At 39.2% G+C, this 27,640-nt stretch overlaps 2 protein-coding genes across 6 annotated transcripts in view; one reads left to right on the forward strand and one right to left on the reverse strand.

The window, feature by feature from the left end:
* The window catches only part of LOC134211418 (PDZ and LIM domain protein 3), a 122,346-nt gene extending 104,173 nt beyond the window's left edge, over positions 1-18,173 (reverse strand). Inside the window, exons 1-2 of one of the 2 annotated variants that reach the window (XM_062688246.1) lie at positions 18,026-18,173; positions 17,744-17,948 (exon numbers count right to left, since the gene is read on the reverse strand). In XM_062688246.1, coding sequence (XP_062544230.1) covers positions 17,744-17,851 — 108 coding nt within the window. In that variant the 5' untranslated portion in view covers positions 17,852-17,948; positions 18,026-18,173. Of the gene's footprint in view, positions 1-17,743; positions 17,960-18,025 lie in introns of both variants that reach the window. The other variant, XM_062688247.1, reaches the window with a different exon arrangement.
* Positions 1-27,640, forward strand: part of LOC134211421 (peroxisomal targeting signal 2 receptor) — a 358,938-nt gene that overhangs the window by 148,442 nt on the left and 182,856 nt on the right. The window lies entirely within an intron of this gene.

The following is a 27,640-nucleotide window of genomic DNA, read 5'->3' on the forward strand; positions in this document are numbered from 1 at the left end:
AAGTCCAGTGGCCAAAAGAATTAGGAAAATAATGATATGCAGATCGACAATTTCTGTTGATTACGTGAAGAACTACACCCAAAAAACAAATCTGACAATTATTGTACAAAATCTGGGCATATACAATTCTGTAAGCTTTTCATACAAATATTGTAATAAAATAATACAAATCTGTATTATTTCAATACAACAATTGTATTAAAATCTTCCGAAATTGTATATGCCCAATTATTATACAGTTTCTGTAAGGTTCTTATGCAGAACTGTATTAAAATCTGCCATCCGCTGGTTGGGTGACTTACGCGCTTCACTCAAATAAAGCAAAAGACATTTTCTTGTATTTTTGTGTAGAGTGCTCTACTCTCGGAGGGCTTGTTACCAAAGAGCCTCAACTGCAACATTCATCTGCGACTGAAACGCCGACTTCTGAACAGCAGCGAAGTTCACCCTCGATTTTGACAAATTGAAGGCGGACATCAAGGCGGACAGTAGAAGCGTTACCAAAAAGGTGATATGTTACATAACCACTTTTCGTATGTCGAATACGTAACGAGAAAAACGACTATCAATACGATCTAATCCAATTCAACAAAATAGAGAAGAAGACCGAATTATTAAAGCTGGTGAACCGCTTCAGAATTGCCATGAAGAAAATTCCAATCGAACTAGGTTAATGTGTATGTATCATGAGAGTCAGTGTCCTCAAAATCCTGGCTTGGAATATACTTTTCAACATATGAGTAGCTGTTTCAGGCTACCGGGCAAGGATTGAAAGTGGAGTATCGATCACCTCAACATTATGTGGACCTTTCCGCAAAACCCTATAGAGTAATAACGATCAGATTTTTTTTTCAGTTGGAAATATTGTTGCAGACAGTGAATCAGTTTTTTCAGAGGGACACGTCTTCTGTTGTTCAGGAAAAGACGATCATCTCACCAAAGTCCGTCTGATACTGATACCGAAAAATATACCACCGCTTAAATTCCGAAAAAAAAATACAGAAAACAAAATCCGAAAAATTTTCCTATTGAATTTCTTCTTTTTAAAGTATAACCCTAAAGGAAATTCCAAACAATTTCCCGATGTAATTTCTAACACTTCCTGAGGAGAATTTCATGACAACATTTTGAAGCATTTCCTGCCGAAATTTTGAAGAATTTGTCGAGGAAATTCAGAAGAATCTCTTAAAGAAATTCGGAACAATTTCCTGAGGAAAATCTCAAGAATTACCTGGGAAACTCTTTAAAAATTGCCAATGAAATGTTGACGAATTTGCCAAGAAAATCCTAAACAATTGTTGAGGATATTTCGAAGATTATTCCGAGGAAATTCCGAATAGTTTGCCAAGTAAATCTAGAAAAAAATCCCGAAAAATGTCCGAAGAATTAGCCGAGTAAATCTAAAAAAAATCCAAGGAAACTCCGAAGAATTTGCCAAGGAAGTTTTGAGTTTTCCAAAGAAATCCCGAACAATTTTCCGATGAAATTTCGAAGAATATGCGTAGGAAATTTTGAAGAATTTGCCGAGAAATTTCTGAATAATTTCCCGAGCAGATTTCGAAATGACTTCTAGAGGTAACCTCATAGAATTTCTCGAGGAAATGTACAAGAAATAGCTGAGGAAATTTCGTAGAGTTTGCCGTGTAAATCCCAAAGAATTTCCCAACAAATTTCCGAAGAAAAAAATACAAAATTTGCATAAATAAATCAATATTAGCAATAAACAATTACAAAATTTCCACCAAAATAAATAATTTTTCATAAATTATCAAAAATTTTCCACAAAACAATTCATAAAGCAATAAAACTGACCATTTTTACATAGATGACCATTTCTTTAAAAGCGTAGAAAGAAAGTTCATGGAAAATTTATTGCTTTATTGCTTTTCTGTATTTTTATAGAAATTTTCCTAATTTTTTATCGTCCAAATCGTCTTCCACCTGATCGATCCTTCTTGTGCCTGTCGGATCGTTTTCGAGAACCATTTTCACTGGATTACCATCCGACCATCACAGTCGTCCGATTTTTGTATTTTCAATCGATGGCTTTAATAGGTAGGTCGCCAGTATTACCAAACTAATTTAGTAAAAAATCCTTCATATACACTCCCGGCCAAAAGTTTGGATTCACCCTCGAAAAATATAGACAAAAGTTTTTGGCCGTATTTTACCGCATTACATCCGATTTCGGGTACTGTTAGCTAGGTACATAGATTATAAGTAGATCTTGCATCGTAGGTATTTTAAACGAACAATTTTTATTTTTTTATATATTAAAATATTATCTAAAGATACACATTTTCTTATATTTATGTTGTACAAAATGTCGGCGCAAAAAAATTGTTATGTTTTTAAAAATCAAAATGTTTACTGAAGTGCATGCATGGTATGCATCGTCCAAAAGTTTGGGTTCGCCCACTGTATGGTGAACTAGTCATAAGTTTGGGGTCACTCTCCTGATATAAGTTTTAATTCAATTTTAGCCGAAATTTGTCTTAGGTGCAGTTTTTGGCGTTTTGTTTGGAGACTCATTTTCTTCAATAAGTATTTCACCTGAATTTGAAATATTTACTTCAATTGATTAATCTTCCTGCAGTGCCCAAAAAAGCTTACACTTAGCTGTTCGAGGCATATCGACCCGGATTTGAATTGGCTATATTCCAGGCATTTATCAGCCAAATTTACATTGATATGGAAATGCTAATATCATCTTCTAAACTTAGACGTACATGTTCATGATAGAATTAGAGGCGAAAGTATAGAATTGATAGTTCCGTTAGGATACGGCAGGCATGAAGAATGTTTTTTTTATAGAAGTCGATTTGAAAGCTAGCAGAGGGCAATATTTGTGATGGCACATATCACACGACCTTCTGCCAAGCTCCCGTTTTACATGTTTATATACCCAAAACAATCGTCAGTTCATAAAGTTTTGATTGATGATTGGCCACACCTACATTATGTATTCGACGGTGGATGGATCGACATTTTGCCACTTTTATATGCATGAAAATAGAATAATAAGAATAATAGAATTCCTTAGAGTATATTTTAGCTACCGTTCAAATTGATGAAATGACGAAAAATCAATTGAATATTATCAAAGTGTCCAAAGTTTAATGTAGACAGGCTTTAAATTACTATTTTTTCTTAAAAACGTGCCTAAACTATTTAACAAAAGTCTTCAAATTGTTCGAGTAAATTTACAAATTATTGAGTATTCAAGTAGAAATAAGAATTAAATGTAGGTAGTAACAAATAAAATTAAAGAAAAAATAAAAAATAAATGCGAAAAAGTTATTATTTTTTGAATGTGCGTTTACCGGAAATCCCCCTAATGAAATTATCTACCAAGCTTCATCGTTTGGATTCAAAATTTTTATCTGATAAAAAAAATCGACCTCCGTTTTTTTTGCCACACCAATTTTAATCTTTACATTCATTGATTTATTTTCTCGGTGAACGAAACGCTCTTTCATGTTTCAGATTTTATATGTCAGACAAATTTACAATAATCCATCAAACATCACAATTTTGTAAATCTGGTCATTTGTGTGTAACATTGATATAAGCAATCTAGGAAAATTTACGCCCTTTTCAAATGTTGGTCCACACCAAGATGAATACACAGCTAGGTGTTTCAATCTGCCCAGTTTATGGACCAGAAGAAGGCGGGGGTGAAAAATTCGTTTTCGGTGCAAAACATAAACAAACCGGCTGGCTCTTCCATACTGAAATCCAAGATGGCTGAATCGTGAATTTGGCAGATTGGAACACCTAATGGTGTATTCATCTTGGTCCACACTAATGTTAGATTATACTAAATTGCTACCTAATCCAATTTTCATACGTCCAAAATGTGTCGTTGGTTGATGATAGGCTGCTGAACCTATATTTGGCGCTGTAGGTATAAAACACGCTGATAAATTTTCACGTCAAATGGACGGTAGAAAACTGACAGCAACTCATCATGACCATACAGACCCTTCGAGGCCATGCGTACAACATCTGGTTTGGCCGTATCTAAATTGTAGATCATATGCAATGCATAGCTTTTAATGGCCTGATGAGTGGGTTTGCTGTCGATGACCTCTAAGGGACTGTATTGTATGGTTATGATGGGTTGTCATTGATTTTCTACCGTGCGTTATTGCCAAAAAATCTGATCTCAAGAATAATATGGAAAACATAGAACATCTGCAGGACTTTTAACTGGATAACGTTTTCCATCATATGTAAATAGCTTTAGCACATTTTCCAGAAAACAAGTAATAAAATTGTAGTTGCGTGTTTTTGCTGCTATTTTCGTCCATATAAGAGGAGCCAACTAATGTGGCCTATCATTAATTGGAGGTCAGTTACGAGAAATTGATGAACTGACGATTATTTTGGATACATGTATAAACATGTAAATTTGACTAAGAAATGCCTGGGACATTTCTATTTGAAATTCGAGTTAATATCACCCGAACTTCCTAAGAGTGAGTTTTTGGGCACTGTAGGAAGGTTAATCTTGACATATCAGTTTAAATAAGCATTTCAATTCAGACAAAATACATATTAAGGAAAGTAAGATTCCAAACAAAAGGTTAAGAACTGTACTTCAAACAATATTCGGCTGAAAGTGAATTAAAACGTATATCAGGAGAGTGACCGCATCACCATATTGTGGGTGAACCCAAACTTTTGGCCGATGTATACGCTTGAGTAAACATTTTGATTTTTAAAAATAAAACAAAATTTTTCCGCCGAAATTTCATCAATGCCTCTCAAAGATGATGAAATTCGGGTTCCATTCCACTTTTCATTTCAACATTTAGTGGGCGCAATTTCGAGAAAATTAACATATTTTTACAACATAGATGTAGGAAAAATTTGTATCTTATGGTGATATTTGAGTAGATAAAAAACTGTTCGTTTCAAACACCTACGATGCAAGATCTAATCATAATCTATGTACCGAACTAAAAATACCTGAAATCGGATGTAAGATGTCTAAAATATGACCAAAAACTTTTGCCTATATTTTTGAAGGGTGAGCCCAAACTTTTGGCCGGGAGTGTAGTTTGCATCATTTGATATTTTCTCGCCTATTTGTTCCATTACGTAAATAGGAGTTGAAAAAAAAGTTTTTGGATGGAATAAATGAGTTTTAGAATAAAAGTCATCATGAATTGATTTCACACCATAAAATTCGAGAAAAAACGTTTTCTATTTTTGCGAAATATCCATTTTTATACCAGCAATTGTCATTTCAACCAATCAGCAGGTGATACGATTGTGACAATGACTAATTGGCAGATCCTATGCTAGGTGATGCGCAACCAATTATGTGAAAAATTGTCAATGGAAATTGGTTGTGCGACTTCATGGAAGACATACGACACGAAGAAACTGAATAGACTGAATTGTGACATTGTCTACCATCCAGGTATCTTCAATATGTCCTGTCGTACAACTACTGTGTTTGTGAGAAACGTAATCCGCGCACAAGTTTTTCCCGATTATTATCACTTCCGTACATGCTGTTTCAAGCGTAGATCAACGCAGTTCCTGATTATATTCAACAACATGGAGGACATTGATGTCTAAGATTTATATTATTGACATTTTTTAAATATTTGTTATACCTACCCTTACTAATGCATGAAAAACTCACCGCCAACGCTAGTTTTATTTTAGGTTTCAGTTTCTAACTTTTTCAAGAATAATTGTTACCGGGTTTTGCGTATGGCGGACTTCACCTTAACTTCTCGTAAACACCAGTCAGCCAGCTCAAGCCGTGTCGACTGAATTATTGATTGAATCACACTCGAGTGTTTTCTCATGGGTGGACTACTTTTGGACGCTGGGGAACGGAATACTGGGCGGGGTTGTTCTCCCAAAGAAACGGGGTTAATTTTCAATGTCAGAGCAGTGAACCAAACGTTGAATGTCTGGATCGATCTAATGCAAAACCGGAGCGGAAGATGCCAACAGCACCACTGCCGCCATCATTGAAATTCCAACATGGTGACGATGACTACCGACTGGACCGACCAAACACAGTGCAGTGATGATAATTGTGTAGGGACATGTGTGTTTCAAGAGGAAATATCGAAATGAGTGTCCCATATGGTGATAGATACACGGCTAAAGAGTGAACACATCTGTCTCTTGTTCCTGAATCTTGGATGCACGACAAGGTCGCCCTGAACTAGAAGACATGGTCCTTCTATCTTCTACGTTGTGAGTTGGTGTAAGGTATATTTTGGACAACAATGAGTAAGAAATACCATGGAAAATACTGTTTTTATTGAAGAATTTATTTTGCGTCATTTTTTGTTTCTTTTGAATACTGTTAACAATCGTATACACATAACAATGCAGAGCCAAAATTTTACATGCACGGATTAGACGTGCATATTTTTGCACATACATATTCGTAAATACATGTAGTGCTAAAACCTTACAACTCCTGGTCGCGAAAGAGAAATACTTCATATGCATAGCACACGAACGTAACCCATCTCATAAAATCTGCACTGAGTGGAATTTAATTGGAGGAAATTTCATTCCGGAGTGATTTGAAGCGATAACGGGAAATCTATGTGGCACCAACAGTGTGGAACAGTGTCTCACTTCCCGCTTGAGGTTGAAGGATCCAATTATTGCGAGAACAACTTTGCGCGCCATTGCTGCGAACGGAACGTTGTCCCAAGTGTCATTTTTGCTCATCGTCGTCGGCGGCGTCGTAGTCGTCGTCGAAGACGAGTTGTAATATTCGCGCGGTATGAAAGTTTTAAACAACTGGCTCTGAGAACTTCTGAGGCGTCCAATTCTCAGGTCCCAAATCACAAATCCTCAATATGTGCCGCACTATGGATCAGGTTAGTCCAGTTTCCTCTATTCGGGCTGGATGCATTGGCCGGTACCGTAGATTAACCTGTAAGGTCAAATTCCGGTACGCACTGTCCGGTTTTCGAGTTGTCCGTTTTTGGGACGAAACTGTCCCAAAATTAAAATTCAAAAAGAACACGTTCGATTCCAATCGACCATGGGAAAAAGTGCTAGATCGATCGCACAACACGTTTCCCGGTTGGAATCAAGTGAATTGAACTGGTTTGAGAAGTTGTTGATTTACGTGTCCTTTCGAAAAGGCGATGTTCCGCTTCCCCTAATTAAATGAAGAAGTGTTCATCAAAGTTATTTTTCTTTTTCTTCAGAAAGTGAAGATTCACCCTTTTTGCCTGAGAAAAAAAAATTAGGTCTTTCTTACAAGGGTGCTATGGTCGCGTGTGTCATATGCAAATACATTCTACAGGGAAAGCAAAAGCGAAGGGGTTGACGTGATTTGATACGGGATGTATGTATGTACATTTGCACTATGGCGTTAGAAAGTAGAGAAAGAGAGCTTTCAACTGCTTATAACAGTTTTAATACTTGCATACATTTAGGCGGCATGCTACGGGTAAGTTGGTTTGCTAATTCGCAAAGACTTTCATTCTTTGTAACTTCTGAATGTTACAATGATTTTTATTTTTATTTTAATACAGCTAAATAAATGCTTCATATTCACATGGTAGGGTTTGACAAAACAATACGGTTTTTCTGTGTTTGGTAAATTTTATCTTTTCTTTAAAAATCAAGTTTGTTGAAATTGCAGTGGATCTATTCTCGGATGTCTTCTAAACAAAGTACTTGGGAGCTTGGCAGAAGGAAGGTCGTGTGATATGTGCCACCACAAATATTGCCCTCCGCTCGCTTTCAAATCGACTTCTATAAAAACATTCTTCATGCCTGCCGTATCCTAACGGAACTATCAATTCTATACTTTCGCCTCTAATTCTATCATGAACATGTGCGTCTAAGTTTGGAAGATGATATTAGCATTTCCATATCATTTTAAAAATCAAGTTTGTTGAAATTCCAGTGGATCTATTCTCGGATGTCTTCTAAACAGGGTTTCAAAAAGGAGAAAAGGAATTAGACATTTTTTGCTAGCTGGTACGAGAATGAACGGACTCGTGAGCACTTAGGTCATAGCTCTTATATTCACCCTATCAAAAATGTAAAAATAAAAGCAATTTGGTTTGTTTTGGGCTTCCGTAGCGTAGCGGTTCGATGCGTGGCTACAAAGCAAGACCATGCTGCAGGCCTGGTTCGATTTCCGGTCTGGTCTAGAACATTTTTTTTAAATGGTCTCGACTCTTCTGGGCATACAGTATCATTGTGCTAGCCTCATAACTTGGCTTAGAAACCTCGCAGTTGTTAACTGTGTCATAAATTTGATTTGTTTATTATTTTTATGTTTTTATTTCATGAGTGAACACTCATGTTAAAAAAACAACCGACGGAATTAATGCTTTATATTTCCTTTTATAAAGATGAAATCTATTCCAGCATTTAAAATGGTCGTTACAGCAAACATTTATTCTTCTCTATGTATATTGCTTTATATGTATACAAGGAACCGGATAAAAGAAATTTTGGCTGTTATGCCTTTTCAAATGTTAGTCTACAGATGAATTTGTTGCGGGAGATGGAGATGGGAACAGTTACTTCATGTTAGGATCATTAAAAAAGCTTCAAATGAGGAAATCTCTGGTGATAATGATGCGTTTATATGAGGAGGCAAGGGTAATATGGACAGTGTCCATTGGACACCCTACACACCAAGTTTTTCTTTTTCAAAAACTGAATCTCGGCAGAAAAATTCGCTTATTACTGATTTTCAGCAAAATATTTGTCTATTTATTTACCGTATCTCAGCAACCGAAACGTCACTTTTACTTAGATTCCAGGCAAAAATCATGTTTGGTGAAACTCGGCGGTGACCACTTCGGGAAAATAAATAAAAAATGCTAAGATCTCGAAGAAACAAAAAGTGTGTTAGGAATCGTGCCAATTTCACATGAAAAAGTTGTAATATTAGGGACTTAAACCACTTTTCTGAATCTTAAACTGAAGCACTACGATGACTTGAAGTCAATTAACAAAGATTTTATGATTTTTATGACAATGAAAATCAGGATGGAAAAATCCCGGTTCAAAAGTTAGCGGATTGCGGGTGAAATGGACATTAAGCTTGAACCAATAAATTAAGTTGATGATTTGTATGCATAGGCTAAGCATCTAGAAAATGTGGCTCTTGAAATAAAAATGTTGATATAACGAACAATGATTTTACTAAAAAAGCATGTAACATTAATAAAAATCACTTAACCCTTCCGTTACCAACCCCCTTTTTGAAAACGAAAATAAAAATCTTTTTGGCTGAAACTTTTCTGTCTTTTGACATTTTTTATTTTATTTTAACATTTTTATTTCACTAAAAGAAGCGCAATTTATTCAAGTTTCAAGAGTTTTATGGATTTCCATAATTGTCACTTGGTTCCGGAGTTATTCCAGATTTAAAATGGGTGTTAGCTTTTACCCATTTTTCAGAACGCATGCTTCGGACATGATTATGTTAGATATTTTGATTGGAAACGACGCATAAACTATACCAAACTTGATAAGGAATTTGATCGGTCCAGAAAACGGCCTGTATTCCTGATTCCGGACATTCCGCCGGGACCTGGTTACGGGATCACTTTACGAAAATAGGCGAATACCATCATGCGACACATCAAACTTCATGGTTTCAAACGTTTTGGAAATCTATGCTAATTTTGTACGTCCTGAGCCGTATTTGAACCAATTGGAACCGGTAATCTGATTTACCAAGTACCGGTTCAATGGTAAATTTTGAGAAATAAGTAATGCGACACATCAAACTTCATGATGAAGTTGTGGTATTCTATGGTAGTTTTACACTTCTTGGGCCATATTTGAACCAATTGGATCCGGTTAACGGTTAACAGTCCGATAGGCATATGGATATGTGCATTATTTAAACCAATTTTTCTTGAATACGAGATCTTCAAGTACCCAACCTGGTTCAATCATGCAAACCCAATTATCTTGTTACGAGATGTTCCAGGTACTCTAAAACATTCTCTAGTTCAACTCGAAGTATCCACCGGATCAACCAAGGCTTTTGTAAATAAATACATATATATCAAGGTATGGGGGGAGGCAGCAGGGACTATGTCCTGTCAAAGGGCTTGACGATCCCTCCCCAGGCCATCTGCGAGTTGTGGTGCTGGCCAAGGATGTGGTGGAGTTTGACAGTGGGCTCTGTTAAACTTCTATAAAAAGATGCATGTATCCGAACATGGGTTCGGACAAAGCGACCGTTTGCCGCTCAAATCGCAAAAGCCCAGGTTTGCGCAGGCCCAATAAGCCGCCTTTAAAAACAAGCATTGCAAACGACATAGAAAATAATACGACTCGATACATTCGGCAACGACCTAGGCGATCAAGGATCACGATCGGAAGCTTAAAACATGAACCTGCAAGTTGCTAGGCTTCGCAGGTTGCGGCAGGATTATCTACGATGAATTGCATCCCCGTAACTTTGTAGTAGTAGCGCTGCAGGAAATCTGCTGGACAGGACAGAAAGTGCGGAAAAGCGGGCATCGAGTGGGCATCGAACCTTCTTCCAAAGCTGTGGCACCACCAACGAGCTGGGAGCCGGCTTCATAGTTTTGGGCAAGATGCCGCAACGCGTGATTGGGTGGTAGCCAATAAACGCAAGAATGTGCAAGCTGAGGATAAAAGGCCGTTTCTTCAACTATAGCATCATTAACGTGCACTGCCACACGAAAGAAGCGTTCTATACACGGCTAGAGCAAACATACGATGGATGCCCACTGCGGGACGTCAAAATCTTCATCGGCTACATGAACGCTCAGGTAGGAAGGGAGGAAATATATAGACCGGCCATCGGATCGGATAGTCTGCATACCGTATCGAACGACAACGGCTAACGATGCATACACTTTGCAGCCCCCCGCGGAATGGTAGTACTTTTTTCCCCCGCAAGATTATCCACAAGGCCACATGGAGATCACCTAATCAAGAAATGGAAAGCCAAATCTACACCGTTCTAATCGACGGTAAATTCTTCTCCGACATCACGAACGTACGCACTTACCGCAGTGCGAATATTGAATCCGACTACTACCTCGTTGCAGTATGTCTGCACTTAAAACTCTCGACGGTGTACAACACGCGTCGGAGTCGTCTGCCGCGGCTAAATATTTTGCGGCTACAATACGGTAGACTAGCCCAAGACTACGCGCAGCAGCTGGAAGTGGCACTTCCAACGGAAGAGGAGCTAGGCGCAGTGTCTCTTGAAGATGGCTGGAGAGATATTCGATCCGCCGTTGGAAGCACCGCAACCGCTGCACTAGGCACGATGCTCCCGGATCAGAGAAACGACTGGTATGACGGCGAACTTGAGCTGTTAGGAGAAGGAGTAGAAGAATGCAGCAAAGTTGCTGCAATACCGCTCGAGGGCGAACGAGGCACGATACAAACGGGCGCGGAACAGACAAAACTCAATTTTTCGGAAGAAAAAGCGCCAGCATTAAGATCGAAACCGTGAAGAGACGGAGCAACTGTACAGCGTTAATAACGCACGAAATTTTTATGAGAAACTAGCGAAAGAAACCCAGCTTTGCCCGGGTGTTGCAAATGTCACAATGAACTTATTTGCAGCACCGCACTCTAGATCAATGTCCGTGCGTTTGTTTTGTTTTCCTCAACAGCTGACCCAAAATTGTATTCTAATGATTTTTTACATTTCCTCGTTAAATTCACCAACTTTTTGTATATACAAACCTTGCGGATCCCAAAACGAATCGATTAGGGAAAAAATCTTGTAAATCGGTCAACCCGTTCGCGAGTTAAATCGTCAGGAAGGAGAACTCAATTCATTTTTATTATATAGAAGATTAAACCGTTCACGTTAGGGTCACGTGCCACAGCCCGATATGTGTAAGGACATAAACGGGAACCTTCTTACAAACGAGCGTGAGGTTATACAAAGGTGACGGCAGCACTACGAAGAGCACATGAATGGCGATGTGACAGTATGGTAATGAACCTGGGAGCACGCGCGCATACGAACTCCGGCTCCGAATCTTCAGGAAATCCAGAAGGAGATCGGCCGGCTGAAAAACAACAAACCCCCTGGATTTGACCAACTACCAGGAGAGCTGTTTAAACACGGTGGTGAGGCACTGGCTAGAGCGCTGCTTTGGGTGATTACCAAGGTTTGGGAGGATGAGGTTCTGCCGCAGGAGTGGATGGAAGGTGTCGTGTGTCCCATCTACAAAAAGGGCGATAAGCTGGATTGTAGCAACTACCGCGCAATCACATTTCTGAAGGCCGCATACAAGGCACTCTCCCAAATTTTATGCTGCCGACCAACACCAATTGCAAGAGAGTTCGTATGGCAGTATCAGGCGGGATTTATGGGTGAACGCTCTACCAGAGACCAGGTGTTCGCCGTACGTCAGGTATTGCAGAAATGTCGCGAATACAACGTGCCCACACATCATTTATTTATCGACTTCAAAGCCGATCGGGACCAGCTATGGCAGCTAATGCACGAAAACGGATTTCCGGATAAACTGATACGGTTGATCAAGGCGACGATGGATCGGGTGATGTGCGTAGTTCGAGTTTCAAGGGCATCTCGAGTCCATTCGAAACGCGCAGAGGGTTACGGCAAGGTAAGGGTCCTTCATGTCTGCTATTCAACATCGCTTTGGAGGGAGTAATACGAAGGGCAGGGATTGACACGAGTGGTACGATTTTCACGAAGTCCGTCCAGTTAGTTGGTTTCGCCGACGACATTGATATTATGGCACGTAACTTTAAGAGGATGTAAGAAGCCTACATCAGACTGAAAAGCGAAGCTAAACGGATTGGACTAATTAGGGACGTTTCGATACTTCAAATACGATAATCGAATCAAAGTATCGATATCACCGATATATTGGAATGAAAATATCGATATATCGGAAAATCATATGATATTTGAGAATATTTAGACTATTCGTTGTAGTTATTCAATTACTATCGTATTACCGTATTACCTCTTTATAATAATGATTGAAAATGTTTTTTTTTCTATTACATAATCCAATGCGCTTCTACAGTGTGCTAGTTTTAACCGGTAGCGGTGACGTTTTTGGCATGACCTCACCATTTTCTCGTTTCGATCAAAAAAATCTACTGCAGTTTCGATAAATTTGCTGATATTCCACTGACAATTTTTCTGTTTTTTTCCTCGGGTTTTTTTGATTAAATATTCTTAACTAACGAAGGAAATTCTATTAAACTTTCACGAGAAATTATCTTTTTGTTTCACATGAAATTGCCTGGAATTTCGACAGGAAATTCTCTTCGATTTTCACGGGCATTCTTCAAAATTAACGCTAAAATTTCAATCAGAATAAAATTCAAAATTTTCATCGGAAAACCCGTAGTAATATTTTAATTCCAAAGGGGTATTCTTTCGAATTTCGGAATTTCTTCTAAATTTTCATTTTCACAAATCTCTTCCTAATTTCTAAAATTAATTTATCTTATTTATCATAGGAACACGTCAAATATATAATTGAATTTGCGTAAGGATTCAAGGACCAGCGGCATGTTGCACAACGGCGCGTCAATGCAAATTCTCTAGTTGTTAAAACTATTTGTGATGGCAGCGCACACCTCACACCATTCGCGTTAAAATCATCTTAACCATTAAAAATACGGAATTTCAGATCCATTTTTAAGTATTTTCCTTCACAAAGTACAATGCAATTGTTATTTTTGTGTTACTTTGTTCTGATTCAATATATCGATATCGAAAGCAAACATATAGATATGGCCGATATATTGAAAGCAAAATATCGATATAAAAATATCGGATGTCGAAACAAAAATATCGATATTCCGATATATCGGAAGTATCGAAACGTCCGTAGGACTAGTCATCAACACGTCGTAGACGAAGTACACGATAGGAAGAGGCTCAAGTGAGGACAACGTAAGCCACCCACCAAGAATTTGTATTGGTGGTTACGAGATCGAGGTGGTTGAAGAATTCGTGTACTTGGGCTCACTGGTGACCTCCGACAACGATACCAGCAGAGAAATTCGGAGACGCATCATGGCAGGATATCGTACGTACTTTGGACTCCGCAAAACACTCCGATCGAACAGAGTTCGCCGCCGTACTAAACTGACTATCTACAAAACGCTTATTAGACCGGTAGTTCTCTACGGACACGTGCTGCGTACCATCTATTGTGGGGTGCAGATGGCGGACGGTACGTGAGGAGCCAAGTGAACCACGAGTTGCATCAGCTGTTGGGAGAACCATCCATCGTTCACACCGCGAAAATCGGAAGACTGCGCTGGGTCGGGCACGTAGCCAGAATGTCGGACAGTAATCCGGTGAAAATGATTCTCGACAACGATCCGACGGGAACAAGAAGGCGAGGTGCACAGCGGGCAAGGTGGATCGATCAGGTGGAGGACGATTGGCGGACCCTCCGCAGTCTGCGTGGTTGGCGAAGTGCAGCCATGGACCGAGCTGAATGGAGAAGTCTTTTATGTGCAGCACAGGCCACTCCGGCCTTAGTCTGATAATAAATAAATAAATAAGTGGCGAAGGCTGACGGAGGTCCTCCGTAGCTTAGTTGGTTAAAGCACCAGTCTGACGTTCTGAGTCCCATTGAAGGGAAAGTGTTTACCACCAATACATTTTTTAAATCATAATCTTCCACATAATGTACATACTATTCACATCTGAGTTTTCAGAACATTGTAAAATATAAAGAATTGTCAGTATTTGAAAATAAATTAATTTGGCCTTTCATTTGACTTGAAAGAACCTAAATATTGTGGGCTTCGTGGCCGTGCGGTTAGCGACGTCAATCGTCTAAACGCATGGGCTATAGAGTGTGGGTTCGATTCCCGCCCGTTAAGGAGGGGAAGCTTTTCGTGATCGAAAAAATCTCCACAGGTCCACTGGTTGTTATGTGTCCTGTCCGTTGTCTCATGCTAGGAGTTAAGTGTTCAGTCTGTACGACCTTTTGTCGAAGACGGTGTTCCTGTCTTTTTTTTTTATATTTGCAACTCATAAAAGGATCAATTCTCACCATATATGGGGACTACGTCCACCGCAAATTTTGAAAATGCCTAGTTTTCTATGTTGTGCAAAATCGATATTTTGATAACTTTCATGAACAAATTGTTGCTTCCAATGATGTTTTTGAGCAACTATTTAAATTGTTTGTCAAGTCCATCTAAAATCGTATAAATTGATGCAGGTTACATCAAGAAATATCCGAAACAAAAAATGGGGATCATGTGTTTCCAATTTCCCCTACCTACACAAATGTGAAACATTGGACTAATTCATTATATGTTTTTTTTACCTTCACCGAGAGAAGCAATATTACCTAGGTGGAATTATCATACTTTTATAGAACTATGAACTATACATACACCATTCACTTAATTTTGTAGATTATTTTTCAGTGGAGGGGGTTTCCAGGTTCTAGTTATGCAAAACGGGTGCATGGATTACCGCACTATATAAGTGACGGGCTTACCCCCAAGCCTTATTTATGACCAAAAGCACCATGAGAAATAAATGTATGATCAAATGAACCTTTCATTGCACCTCGATGGCAACGAAGAGTGTTTAAAAGAATATGAATACCAATAAACCGATATTTCCAAAGTAGTTTTTACAATTTACCAATGAAAGAATATACGCGGTAAAGCGTCGGCGGTATGTGCGCTTTTTTTTACATTTTTTGACATTTGGCAGTTCACTGTAGGTTTCATGTGTTTCAGAATAGCAAAACTAATAAAAACAAACTTGACATGTGGCCATAAAGGTAATTAAATCAATAACATAAATCATGTTAAAGTCTGGGGGTGACAGTGCCACATTTCCCCTATAAGAAAAAATTATCCAATTACGGCTTCGAATATTATAATCTTAAGGAATATCTCTTCCCGCGGAAACTTAATGTAGCTGAGAGTTTGGAAATCTTTTGACAGGTACAAACATCGCTGTTGAATGAGGATCAGGGGTGATTCAAAAATGACGTCCACTACTTTTTTGGATTTCTATACCCCCTCTCCTTACCAGACCAGATCCAGATCTACCAGATCAACCAAGGCGTTTGCAATGTTCTCATCGTCGGCATATACCCAATCAGAATATATATAAAAAAAAATGTCAACCACCACCTACAACCTACGCCTACTCCAACATGTCCAGTTGTTTAAAACAAGCCGTAAAAACAGGAAGTATTGTGGCGTGCACTGTACAATTCTTTCAAGTGAACGAAGTTCGTGGGAAAAGTACACGGTGGACAATTTTAAACGTGAAAATGTTTTAAAAACTGTTAAAAGGATTTTTGGTCTACTGAGCTGCATTGTATACAAAGGTGATTGGAAGGCTAAAGACACGAAACAACTCATCAATAGGATCAGGAGCATCATCCGGAAAAGGCAGTCGTCCAGCGGTCCTGTAATACCAGCAATAATAAACTCGGCGAATGATGGACCAAATGCTATTATTCATTAATCTAAGTTTAAAAACTAAGGTCAACTCTTTATATAACGTATATCAGATTGAACTGTACTCCTTTGTAGTTTTCTTCCCGAGCCATTCTTTCCATTCTCGCTATTTAGTGGCCACCCGTTATCGTATCAACCAAAGCATTTTGCAATGTCCTCAACATCGCTATGTACCCAACCTGGTTCAATAAGAATAATGCATACCCAATTTTCTTAAATACGAGATGTTCAAGGTTCTCTAAAACATTCTCGAAATCAGCTCTACCAGATAAATCATGTTTTTGCAATGTCCTCTTTGTCTGTATGTACCCAATCCAGTTCAAAAGGCATATGATCCTCATTTCCATGAACATAAGATATTCAAGGTCCTCCAAAACGATCTTGAGTTAGGATCAAGATATCTACCAGAAGCACAATAACTAAGTAGGTGTTTGTTGTTTGAGATAAGGCTTAGTATGGTTCCAAACAAATCGGTTCAACAAACCTAGCTGTATCTAATTATTCTTATTCCTAAAACACATGTTACAAATTCCTTCTAATAGATCCAAAGCCAAATCAATTTAATGATAATCGTCTCGTTTTCCTTTGGAACTTTTCCAACCAATTTCCCATCAATTTCTCCAATTCACCATTTTGGCACTATTTATTTTAAATATTTATCGATAGGATTATACTTCCCGGCTTCAAGTGTAGTTGATCGCAAAATTCATCTCCCCTTCACATAGCTGCCACACATCACGTGGTACATACAGTTTATGCCTTTTTCAAATGCTTGAGTTGGTGTATTTTTATAAATAAACTTTCCATCGATCATCTGTTGCGGCGCAAGGGAAATATTTTGTGGGAAATTTGTCTGACAATGGTTATCCCGTCACAATTATGGATGCGTTACGTACATGAGTGATTTGTTTGTAGTCTGACGTAAGTCCCGTCGAAAAAGCCATGTACTGGCGCATCGACGCACTTTAAACATTTTTTCTTGATTTTTAAGATAAACAAGCCATATCAATTGTTTGACACACATCACATATTACAACATCAAAGTTTGGATCACTCAGTGTGAATTGACAGTGTTGAACGAAATATGAGCACATATCATTCATAAAACTAGCGGTGTATGTCAAGCTTGGCTGTCTGTTCATCGAACAGACTTCTGTTACCAAAAAGCCACCTGTTTGGCTTAAATCACTTCCAAACGACTGTCACCTAATTTTCACTTTCCTCCGACACCGCCCAATTTTTTTATTCTATTTATGCAATTCCTTTGACTCACCTCCTCGCTGAACGAGACACGTTTTTTCCTGTATGGAAGATCGAAGGTCTTGGCCCTTGGGACTCTCCAGAAGGCCGGTCGCTCGAAGTATTTCTGTTCGTATTCCATAGTCGCTGGTGATGAAAGCACTTGCAATCGATGACGAGATCACCTCAGTAGTTCAACAGGTAGTACGACGGATCACGATATACAACGGACGACACACCTAGAATTGAACTTGAACTTCTTAGTGATGCACGGTGAAACGTGGTTGTGTGTTTGTGAGAAAAAATATGAACTAACTTTTGTGGGATTTGCCTTCGTTTTACTGAATTTTCAGAGGGTCTGCTGTTCTCGGCACGTACAGTGACACTATCCGTCCGCGGTTTTAATGTTTCGCCTCGCGTTTTTCGAAAGCAATTCAAGTTCAACTCGCGCGCGCATTTTCCCTCCGAGTTGGAAGGGAAAGATATTTTCCGTGGCAGCTATCGAAAGGCCCCTTCAAAAAGGGAAAAATCCTCCAACCCAAAGATTTCCTAGATCAGACCGCGAATCAGACTCATTCATTTTCATCATATTCTTTCTTGCTAGTCGCACATTAGGCCTATGGAAGTTCACCATGCAGGCGTGCGAAATAGTAGGTAAAGAAAAAGATATTTTCGGAAGAATTATGTGAGATTCAGTAGTTCAACATATACGATTATTAGACTTAATTATTTCCAGATTGTTGTTAAAAGTGCTTCTCAACCCAATATCAGGCACAGCACTATGTTGTTAATTATTTTGAGGAATGCAAATGAATTGAGCAATAATATGACGAAAAGTTGAAATCTCTACAATTTTTTTTTAAAATAATTTCAAACCTCTTCCACCCATATTATACACAGTATGCAAAACTGCTTTGAATCAGTGAACAGAAGCTTCTACAACTTCGAATTATATTTATTTCGGAAATATGGATATAGAAATGAGTTACTCATTTATAGATGTTCTCGTTGTCTTTTCATGGTCTATTAAACCTATATTATATTTTATATATTATTATGGGATGCATATATTAAACACAGCAAGTTTTTCGTTGAAAATAAATCAGAGTCCGGTTAACGACGCCGACGACGGACGTTGGTGACGGACAACAGAATACAACCGCGAAAAACCTCATCCTCTTTCTTTGCTTACTCCTGTTATTAGCGGTGGTGGTTTTGCGCACAGGTGTCCTATGCGACTATCTCTCATAAATGAAAACTTGATAGACTTTCAAAAAATGCATTTATATACATCAAGTGCGACCTTATGGTTGATATTTACGTATCTGACAAAATACAATCAAATATAATATCAGGTATACGCACTATTCTTCTTAATTTGTAGAAGTAGACATAATTTATACATTTTTTTATTCAGAAATATCGGAAACTAGGAACTTATTGTAAACCAAGTTATTAGATTGCCAAAATCAAAATAAATAAATGGAAGTAACTTAAACAATTCATAGAATTACCAATGCTCACATGTTGTTTCCCATGTTGATTTAATTATGTATGTTCGCTTTTAGTAACGTGGGACAAACATGTCAACAACAGTAGATCCGCGGATTTGTGAGAGGGGGGAATGGATAGATGCGTCGGTGTGGATAATACATTCTCCCGTTACGAAAATTAGGCCCCGAAGACGCAAGCGCATGCGGTTTGGAAAAGTTCTCAATGAAAGTCGGTAGTAAATATGCGCAAAGTTTTATGACGCAGCACCCATTGAGGGAACCGCGAATGACGGAAGAACTGATCCCGCACATTTGGTACAGGGTAGATACGGCAATCAGTGCTAATTTCCACAAAAGAACGTATGGCTTCATCTCATAAGTTTGACTATGTGAATTCTGAATTGTCACTATATTTATTTCGGGAGTTGAGACATACCTTAGAATACTATGCGTCATCCTCTGTTGCGCTTTTTTGGGGGTATGTACATCGCTACTTGAGATAAAAGTTGGTGCTGATACCCTAACCATTTCCTTCTCTAGCAATGGTAACGAAAGCAGTTCTGTGTACCGTTTATCGCATTGTTAATACTACTCGATTTGTTTACTTTTAAATGCCCAATTTATGGCCTGTTCTCTTGATTTGCTGAAGGTTAATGTTTATCCCTCTTTTTTCCTACGAAGGACTTATTGACGATGATGAGTATATGTGGAAAGTAATCAACATTTGGTCAACTTTTACTATTCTTTATTTGCTCATATATATTCTTTATTTGCAGATATAGGATAAATAACGGCTTTGGCAGGTTTTGTTCTATTATTATCAGGGGGGTTTTCTATAACTAATTATGATCAAATTTGGCCTAAACATTCTTTGCATATCAAAGAATAATACTGCCAAATTTCATGAAATCTGGTCAACAAAAACCCCCTGACAATAATAGAACAAAACCTGCCAAAGCCGTCATTCCCCCTATTCCCGTCCGGAAATTTCATTACTCGGACCGAATAACTTGATTTTAAATAAAATCATTGGTTCGTTCTCATTTTATCATGTATCTCTATTCCATATTTTCCTATATTCAAATTTTTATATTTTCATTTTATCTTGTTTTCATATTTTTGTTTCTTCGTGCGTTCATATTTTCATATATATATATATATATATATATATATATATAGAGAGATAGAGAGAAAATAGATTTTTAAGTTTTATGAGAAAATCGATTTTTAAGTTTTATTTTCAATGTTTGAATTTTTTTTCACAGTGTATATTTTTTCACATAGCCCCATTGATTACCTAAAACTTTGCCAAAGACACCAGAATGATCGGACAAGCCGTTTTCAAGTTATATTTTTTTGAAAGTGTTCAAGGTGTTTTTGCTTAGGCCCTTGTCAAAAGTTACACCAGAGTTAAAATGGCAAACCAATGATGCAGATAATGTTTTTTGGCCATAAAGGATGTATATTCAAAATTTCAGGGAAATCAAAAAATACAAATATAAATCGACCTTCGATTTCACAGAGAATTGCTCTATATTTATATTTTCATATATTTTTTTTTTCATATGCATTTGTATTTTTATATTTTCATACTTTCGTATTTTCAAATTTTATTTTTATAGGCATGCAAATATAATAGTGTGAAAGTGTGAAAGTAATTTTCGTATTATATACTTTCTTATTCATGTTGATTCCATGTTTTATAACTTAGCTTAGCTTAGCTTAGACTGACTGTACATATCAATGGTTGCTACTCCGTGATTGATCAGAACTGGTGCAAATTGCACTACGATCCAAGTGAACAGTGGTTGGGATTTACCATCTATTCTCGAAGTGCACGTTTCAGCAGCTCGCAAATGTTGATCAATAACGGCGCCAACCAAGTCCTTACAGTCAGTTGGGAAAGGGAGGGAATATTAGTGTGTGGTTATTGTTGCTACTAGAGACCGAGAATACCTCTGCATCTCCACAATTACCACGGGAAGGAATTAGTGTTAGTTGGGTTGGGTTATTAGTAACATAGATCGGGATTCACCATGGAAAGTGATGTGATCTTTGCAACTTCTACACAACAGTCTAAGCATTTCCAAAATTTGTTCAATCATTCATTTTTCGCGAGAATAAACAATCAATCGCTCAAAGTGAGCGATTGTTCATCGGAATTCCGAATTAGGAGCTCGCGTCATCATTTCTTTAACGTAAGGAAAGTAAAAAAAACGGGATTAAAATTAAAAATATAGTAATATTCACGGCTGTTCAACCACATTGATAGTAATCGGAAAGCCAATGTCATTCAGCAACACTTATTTTATCTCTATCTGAGGTGAAATACACGGTGAGGTGAAATTACATGTCGTTGATTTTGCATTACTTTCGCGTGCGTGTTTGTGTCGCTGGCCGTGACCATTATACCGTAATCAGGATCTCACTGGTATTAGTCCTGATGTGCCGGCTGGCACTCGTGTTGGGCTTGTGCGCTTTGAGCGGCACACGGTCGCTTTCCAGTCAACATAAAATCGTGTACATGATGCAATACAAGATGCTAAATTGGAGACGATATACATGTTGTATGGAGGAGTACCTCAATCGCCTCCACTTCAGCATCCTTCACCATATACGTTCATGTGTGGACTGGGTTTGTTAGGGCCTGCTTTTAGAAACATGCAGTTTTTTGTAGAGGTTTAACAGAGCCCACTGTCAAACCCCACCACATCCTATGCAGGCCCCCTAACTCGCAGTGGCTATGCAGGGATGGAATGCTCCTCAGAGCGAATCAGGAGAAGAAAAAAAATGCTCACTGCTCTCGACACACGAATCTTTGCTCTTCTCTTTTGTACTTTTGCATTTCTCTCTTTTTCGGGTAGCTCCGAAATATATTCATTTCTCAATGATAACTAAATGGTTTGACTCAATGAGGTGAGGAAAAAGTTGCTCATTGAGTATCTTTGAGCCTCTTTTCTCGAAAGACGGAATTGGTGGTGGCGAATAAATTTATGATAATTAGTTGGCTAATCTAAAGGGTAGCCAGAAGGTTATTGTATTTATCGTGTTTGTTTAGAAAACAATTCAATCACTGTGGGTTAAGGACTGCTTCACTTTATTTTTACACGTTGAAGACATTCTCTTAAAAGAGCTTAGTATATTTTAATCAAAATTGAAGCAGTCGAACAAATCTTGTATTTATCGGTCAAAACGGTATACACTGGGGTCATGCGGTTTAATGAGACCGATTTGCAAGATTTCCTCACCAATCGATTCGGCTTGGGCTCCGCTGTGTATTCAAAAAGTTTGCAAATCTGGTGGGGGAAGCTGGAAAACTGTCTAAATACAATATTAGGGCCAGTTGGGAGAAAACCCAATGCGATCGCACATAAAATGATCTAGAGTGCGGCGCTGCAATGAACACAACAATTGACAGGAATGCAAAATAATACAACCCCGAGCAAGCTCGGGTACGTTCAACTAGTCTCTATATATAAAAATGAGTTTGCATTTCCTTCGAGGCAATATAACTCACGAACGAGTGGAGCAATTTACAAGATTCTCTCAGTAATCGATTCGTCTTGGGATCAACTGTATTTGTACATACTAATAGTTGATCAATCTGCTGGGGAAAGTTGGGAAGTTGTCTAAATGCAACGGATTTATGAGTTCTGAAGAAAGCCATCAAACCCGAACTGAAATCGATCTAGAATGCGACGCCTCAATCAACTAAATGATTGACAGATCAAAAGTATAACCCGAGAGAGACCGGACAGTTCGTCTAGTATAAGATAATTTCGTCAATGATCTCTTTGCAGTTCAAATTGTAATTGCTAACCAGATAAATGTAAAATTGCCTACATCAAGTTGCCTGTTGCTTAGAAGCAGTAAATAATTAATGTAAAGATAGAATGGTGTTCATTTCTACCCGTTCATGGATGCTATACACGGTCCCTATTCTCATGCTGGTCGCATAAAAGTACGAATGTGTAAGACTGTTGTGCGGGTAGCGATGGTATGACAGAAGTGTGCTTTCATTTATCTGTACGTTCAGTTGGAAAGAACAACAAAAATGATGCTCCTCAAAGAGGCTCATTGAGACAAACGGTTTCTCTCAAAGAGAGCCGCTCCTCATTTTTCTCACAACGAAGAGCATCTTTTTTGTATGTTTTGATCATATCCGTGATATGTTGTTGCTCACTTTTGATGAACTTTTTTTTGCTCATTGAGCTCATTGTGCGAGCAAATGCCAAGCCTGGCTATGGGGAGGGGTCGTCAAGCCCTTGGACATAGTCCCTGCTGCCCCTATCTCATGCTTTCATGTTTTATATTCTTATAAGTTTGCTTGTTAATATGTTTACTTTTTATATTTCGTATTTCAGTTTTTTTTTCTTTATTACCAGACTAAGGCCGAAGTGGCCTGTGCAATACATAAAAGTCTTCTCCATTCAGCTCGGTTCATGGCTGCACTTCGCCAACCACGCAGTCTGCGGATGGTCCGCAAATCGTCCTCCACCTGATCGATCCACCTTGCCCGCTGTGCACCTCGCCTTCTTGTTCCCGTCGGATGGTTATCGAGAACCATTTCCACCGGATTACCTCGACATTCTGGCTACGTGCCCGTCCCATTGCAGTATTCCGATTTTCGCGGTGTGAACGATGGATGGTTCTCCCAACATCTGATACAACTCGTGGTTCATTCGCCTCCTCCGCGTACCGTCCGCCATCTGCACCCCACCATGGATGGTACGCAGCACTTTCCTTTCGAAAACTCCCAGTGCGCGTTGGTCCTCCACGAGCATCGTCCAGGTCTCGTGTCCGTAGAGAACTAACGGTCTAATAAGTGTTTTGTAGATAGTCAGTTTATTACGGCGGCTATTCGATCGGAGCGTTTTGCGGAGTCCAAAGTACGTACAATTTCCTGCCATGATGCGTCTCCGAATTTCTCTGCTGCTATCACCAGTGAGCCCAAGTATATGAATTCTTCAACCACCTCGATTTCGTCACCACCGATAGAAACTCGTGGTGGATGGCTTACATTGACCTCTCTTGAGCCTCTTCCTATCATCTACTATCTACATTGACCTCTCTTGAGCCTCTTCCTATCATCTACTTCGTCTTCGACGTGTTGCTGACTAGTCCAATCCGTTTAGCTTCGCTCAGTCTGATGTAGGTTTCCTCCATCCTCTCAAAGCTACGTGCCATGATATCAATGTCGTCGGCGAAACCAAATAATTGGACGGACTTCGTGAAAATCGTATCACTCGTGTCAATGCCTGCCCTTCGAATTACTCCCTCCAAAGCGATGTTTAATAGCAGACACAAAAGACCATCACCTTGTCGTAACCCTCTGCGCGTTTCAAAGGGACTCGAGAATGCCCCTGAAATTCGAACTACACACATCATCCGATCCATCGTCGCCTTGATCAACCGTATCAGTTTATCCGGAAATCCGTGTTCGTGCATTAGCTGCCCTAGCTGGTCCCGATCGATTGTACCATATGAGGCTTTGAAGTCGATGAATAGATGATGTGTGGGCACGTTGTATTTACGGCATTTCTGCAATACCTGACGTACGGCGAACACCTAGTATGTGGAAGAGCGTTCACCCACAAATCCCGCCTGGTACTGCCCCACGAACTCTCTTGCAATTGGTGTTGGTCGGCGGCATAAAATATGGGAGAGTACCTTGTAGGGAGCGTTCAGCAATGTGATTGCGCGGTAGTTGCTACAACCCAGCTTATCGCCCTTTTTGTAGATGGGACACACGACACCTTCCATCCACTCCTGCGGCAGAATCTCATCCTCCCAAACCTTGGCATTTACCCAGTAGCGCTCTAGCCAGTGCCTCACCACCGTGTTAAAACAGCTCTCCTGGTAGTTGGTCAACTCACGCTCGTTTGTAAGAAGGTTCCCGTTTATGTCTTTGCACATATCGGGCTGTGGCATGTGGCCCTTACGTAAACGGTTCAACTTCTTATAGAACTTTCGTGTGTTATTAGCGCGGTACAGTTTCTCCGTCTTTACACGGTATCGATCTTCCTGTTGGCGCTGTTTCCTCCAAAAAATCGAGTTTTGTCTGTTTCGCTACCGTTTGTATCGTGCCTAGTTCACCCTCGAGCGGTGTTGCAGCAATCTCGCCCATGCTACATTCTTCTCCTCAACTAACTACTCACATTCGCCGTCATACCAGTCGTTTCTCTGATCCGGAGCCACCATGCCTAGATGGACGACTCCGACGCGTGTTGTACACCGTGGAGAGTTTTGAGCGCAGACATACTGCAACGAGATAGTGGTCGGATTCAATATTCGCACTGCGGTAAGTGCGTACGTTCGTGATGTCGGAGAAGAATTTGCCGTCGATTAGAACGTTGTCAATTTGGTTTTCCGTTACTTGATTAGGTGATTTCCATGTGGCTTTGTGGATATTCTTGCGGGGGAAGAAAGTGCTTCGGACTACCATTCCGTGGGAGGCTGTAAAGTTTATGCATCGTTGGCCGTTGTCGTTCGATACGGTATGCAGACTATCCGGTTCGATGACTGGTCTATACATTTCCTCCCTTGCTACCTGAGCGATGTCACCGATGACGATTTTTCATCGATCCATCGTATGTCTGCTCCAGCTGTGCATAGAACGCTTCTTTCTCGTCGTCGGGTCTCCCTTCGTGTGGGCTGTGCTTGTTGATGATGCTATAGTTGAAGAAACGGCCTTTAATCCTCAGCTTGCACATCCTTGCGTTGATTGGCTGCCACCCAATCACGCGTTGGCGCATCTTTCCCAGCACTCTGAAGCCGGTTCCCAGCTCGTTGGTGGTGCCACAGCTATGGTAGAAGGTAGCTGCTTGATGCCCGCTTTTCCACACTTTCTGTCCTGTCCAGCGGATTTCCTGCAGCGCTACGACGTTGATACGTCAACTATGAAATCATGGGCAGTATACTAATCTCCATATAAATTTAAAACGCGATGCGAAAAGCGAGGACACAATCAATCGAGCTCATATTTTGCCCATAGTTGATTGGGGTTCCAAAACGATTCAGAAAACCTTGATTTCACTTGATTGGAGTTTGCGTTTTTCTATGCAACTGCGCCCCACTTTTATACATACTCATGTAATGGTGGGCATAGAAAAGCTTATTAATAACTAAGAAAATGCTTATAGAACACTTATGTAGTTTTAAAGCAGGCCAATGTCCAGTTGGAATGTAGAGTCATTGAAGAAGAAGAAGGAAGGTTGGGAAAACATTGCAAGGTAGTTCTGGGATTTTCTAGGCCATCCAAACTATTCTTGAGCTTCGGACTTACGATCTACATTTGCTGAAACGCTTTTTTCGTTTATAAAATTTTCGATATGTATTCAGCCGTGAGCAGTGAATGTAAAATTAAATCATTGCTTATGACAACACATTTATTAGTTGTCAATATATAGATTCAAAAGGATCATGTGTAGACATGATTTCAGTTTTGCTTCTAAATTATACAAATAATAGCAGTTTGAAAAGCTCACAACAAATACCTAACTTTTTTGCAGATAAATGTGCATGCAACATTGTCCTTGTCCTGTTCATTACATCTTTTAGGAGGAAAAAATTCCACTAGGTTATTCTGGGATGTGGTAGCATTGCGAACACGATTCTCGGTCCGGTCTAGGATGTTTTCGGGTTGGAAACATTCTCGGCTCCCTGGGCATAGTGTATCCATTGTACTTGCCACACAAGATATATACTCACTCAATGGCGGGCATAGAAAAGCTTTCAATTAATAACTGAGGAAATGCTAATAGAATACAGGCCAAGAAAGTAGGCCAAGTTCCTGTTGGAATGTAGAGCCATTGAAGAAGAAGAAGAAGATTCTGGGATATTCCGGGACTGCCAAATTTTTCTTGAGTTCGAAACTTACGATCAACAGTTGAGACAGTAGCTTTTTTCATTACACAAAATTTCTACACTGCGGCACATTTTAGATGTTATGTTTCTGATTTTAAAAATATTTATAGGTGTTTTTTTGTTGAGAAAATTGACATTAATTAAGTCAAATAATCTAGTGAGACAATAAAACGAAATACATTTTTTGACGGGAAAGATTAAGAGTAGAATAGGAGAACTATTCCGTTTTCCATCTCATTGAACATATATTCTTCTCATCGTAAAACAGAAAAATACAGCACCAATCTTGTCGCTTCTTTTTGCTAATATGCGTGCTCACTGCTGAAAAAATCAGAAAAATAAAAAACAAATCATATTCCTTTTCATTGCTTTGACTTTTGATGGGATAGAAATAGGAGCTATAAGATGCAGTGACGAACCGTCCCCCTAAATGTAGATTCAATGCGAGTGCATTTAGGAAAAATGTTCACCCTTTATGATCATATTGAGTACATAGCATGCAGACTTTTTTTTACTTACACTAAAATATCATGGTGTGATTGTTTTGTGGTTGTATATCGCCCTACGATTCC

Source organism: Armigeres subalbatus, chromosome 2 (genome assembly GCF_024139115.2).
Source record: "Armigeres subalbatus isolate Guangzhou_Male chromosome 2, GZ_Asu_2, whole genome shotgun sequence".
In the NCBI taxonomy this organism is placed as follows: Eukaryota; Metazoa; Arthropoda; class Insecta; order Diptera; family Culicidae; genus Armigeres; species Armigeres subalbatus.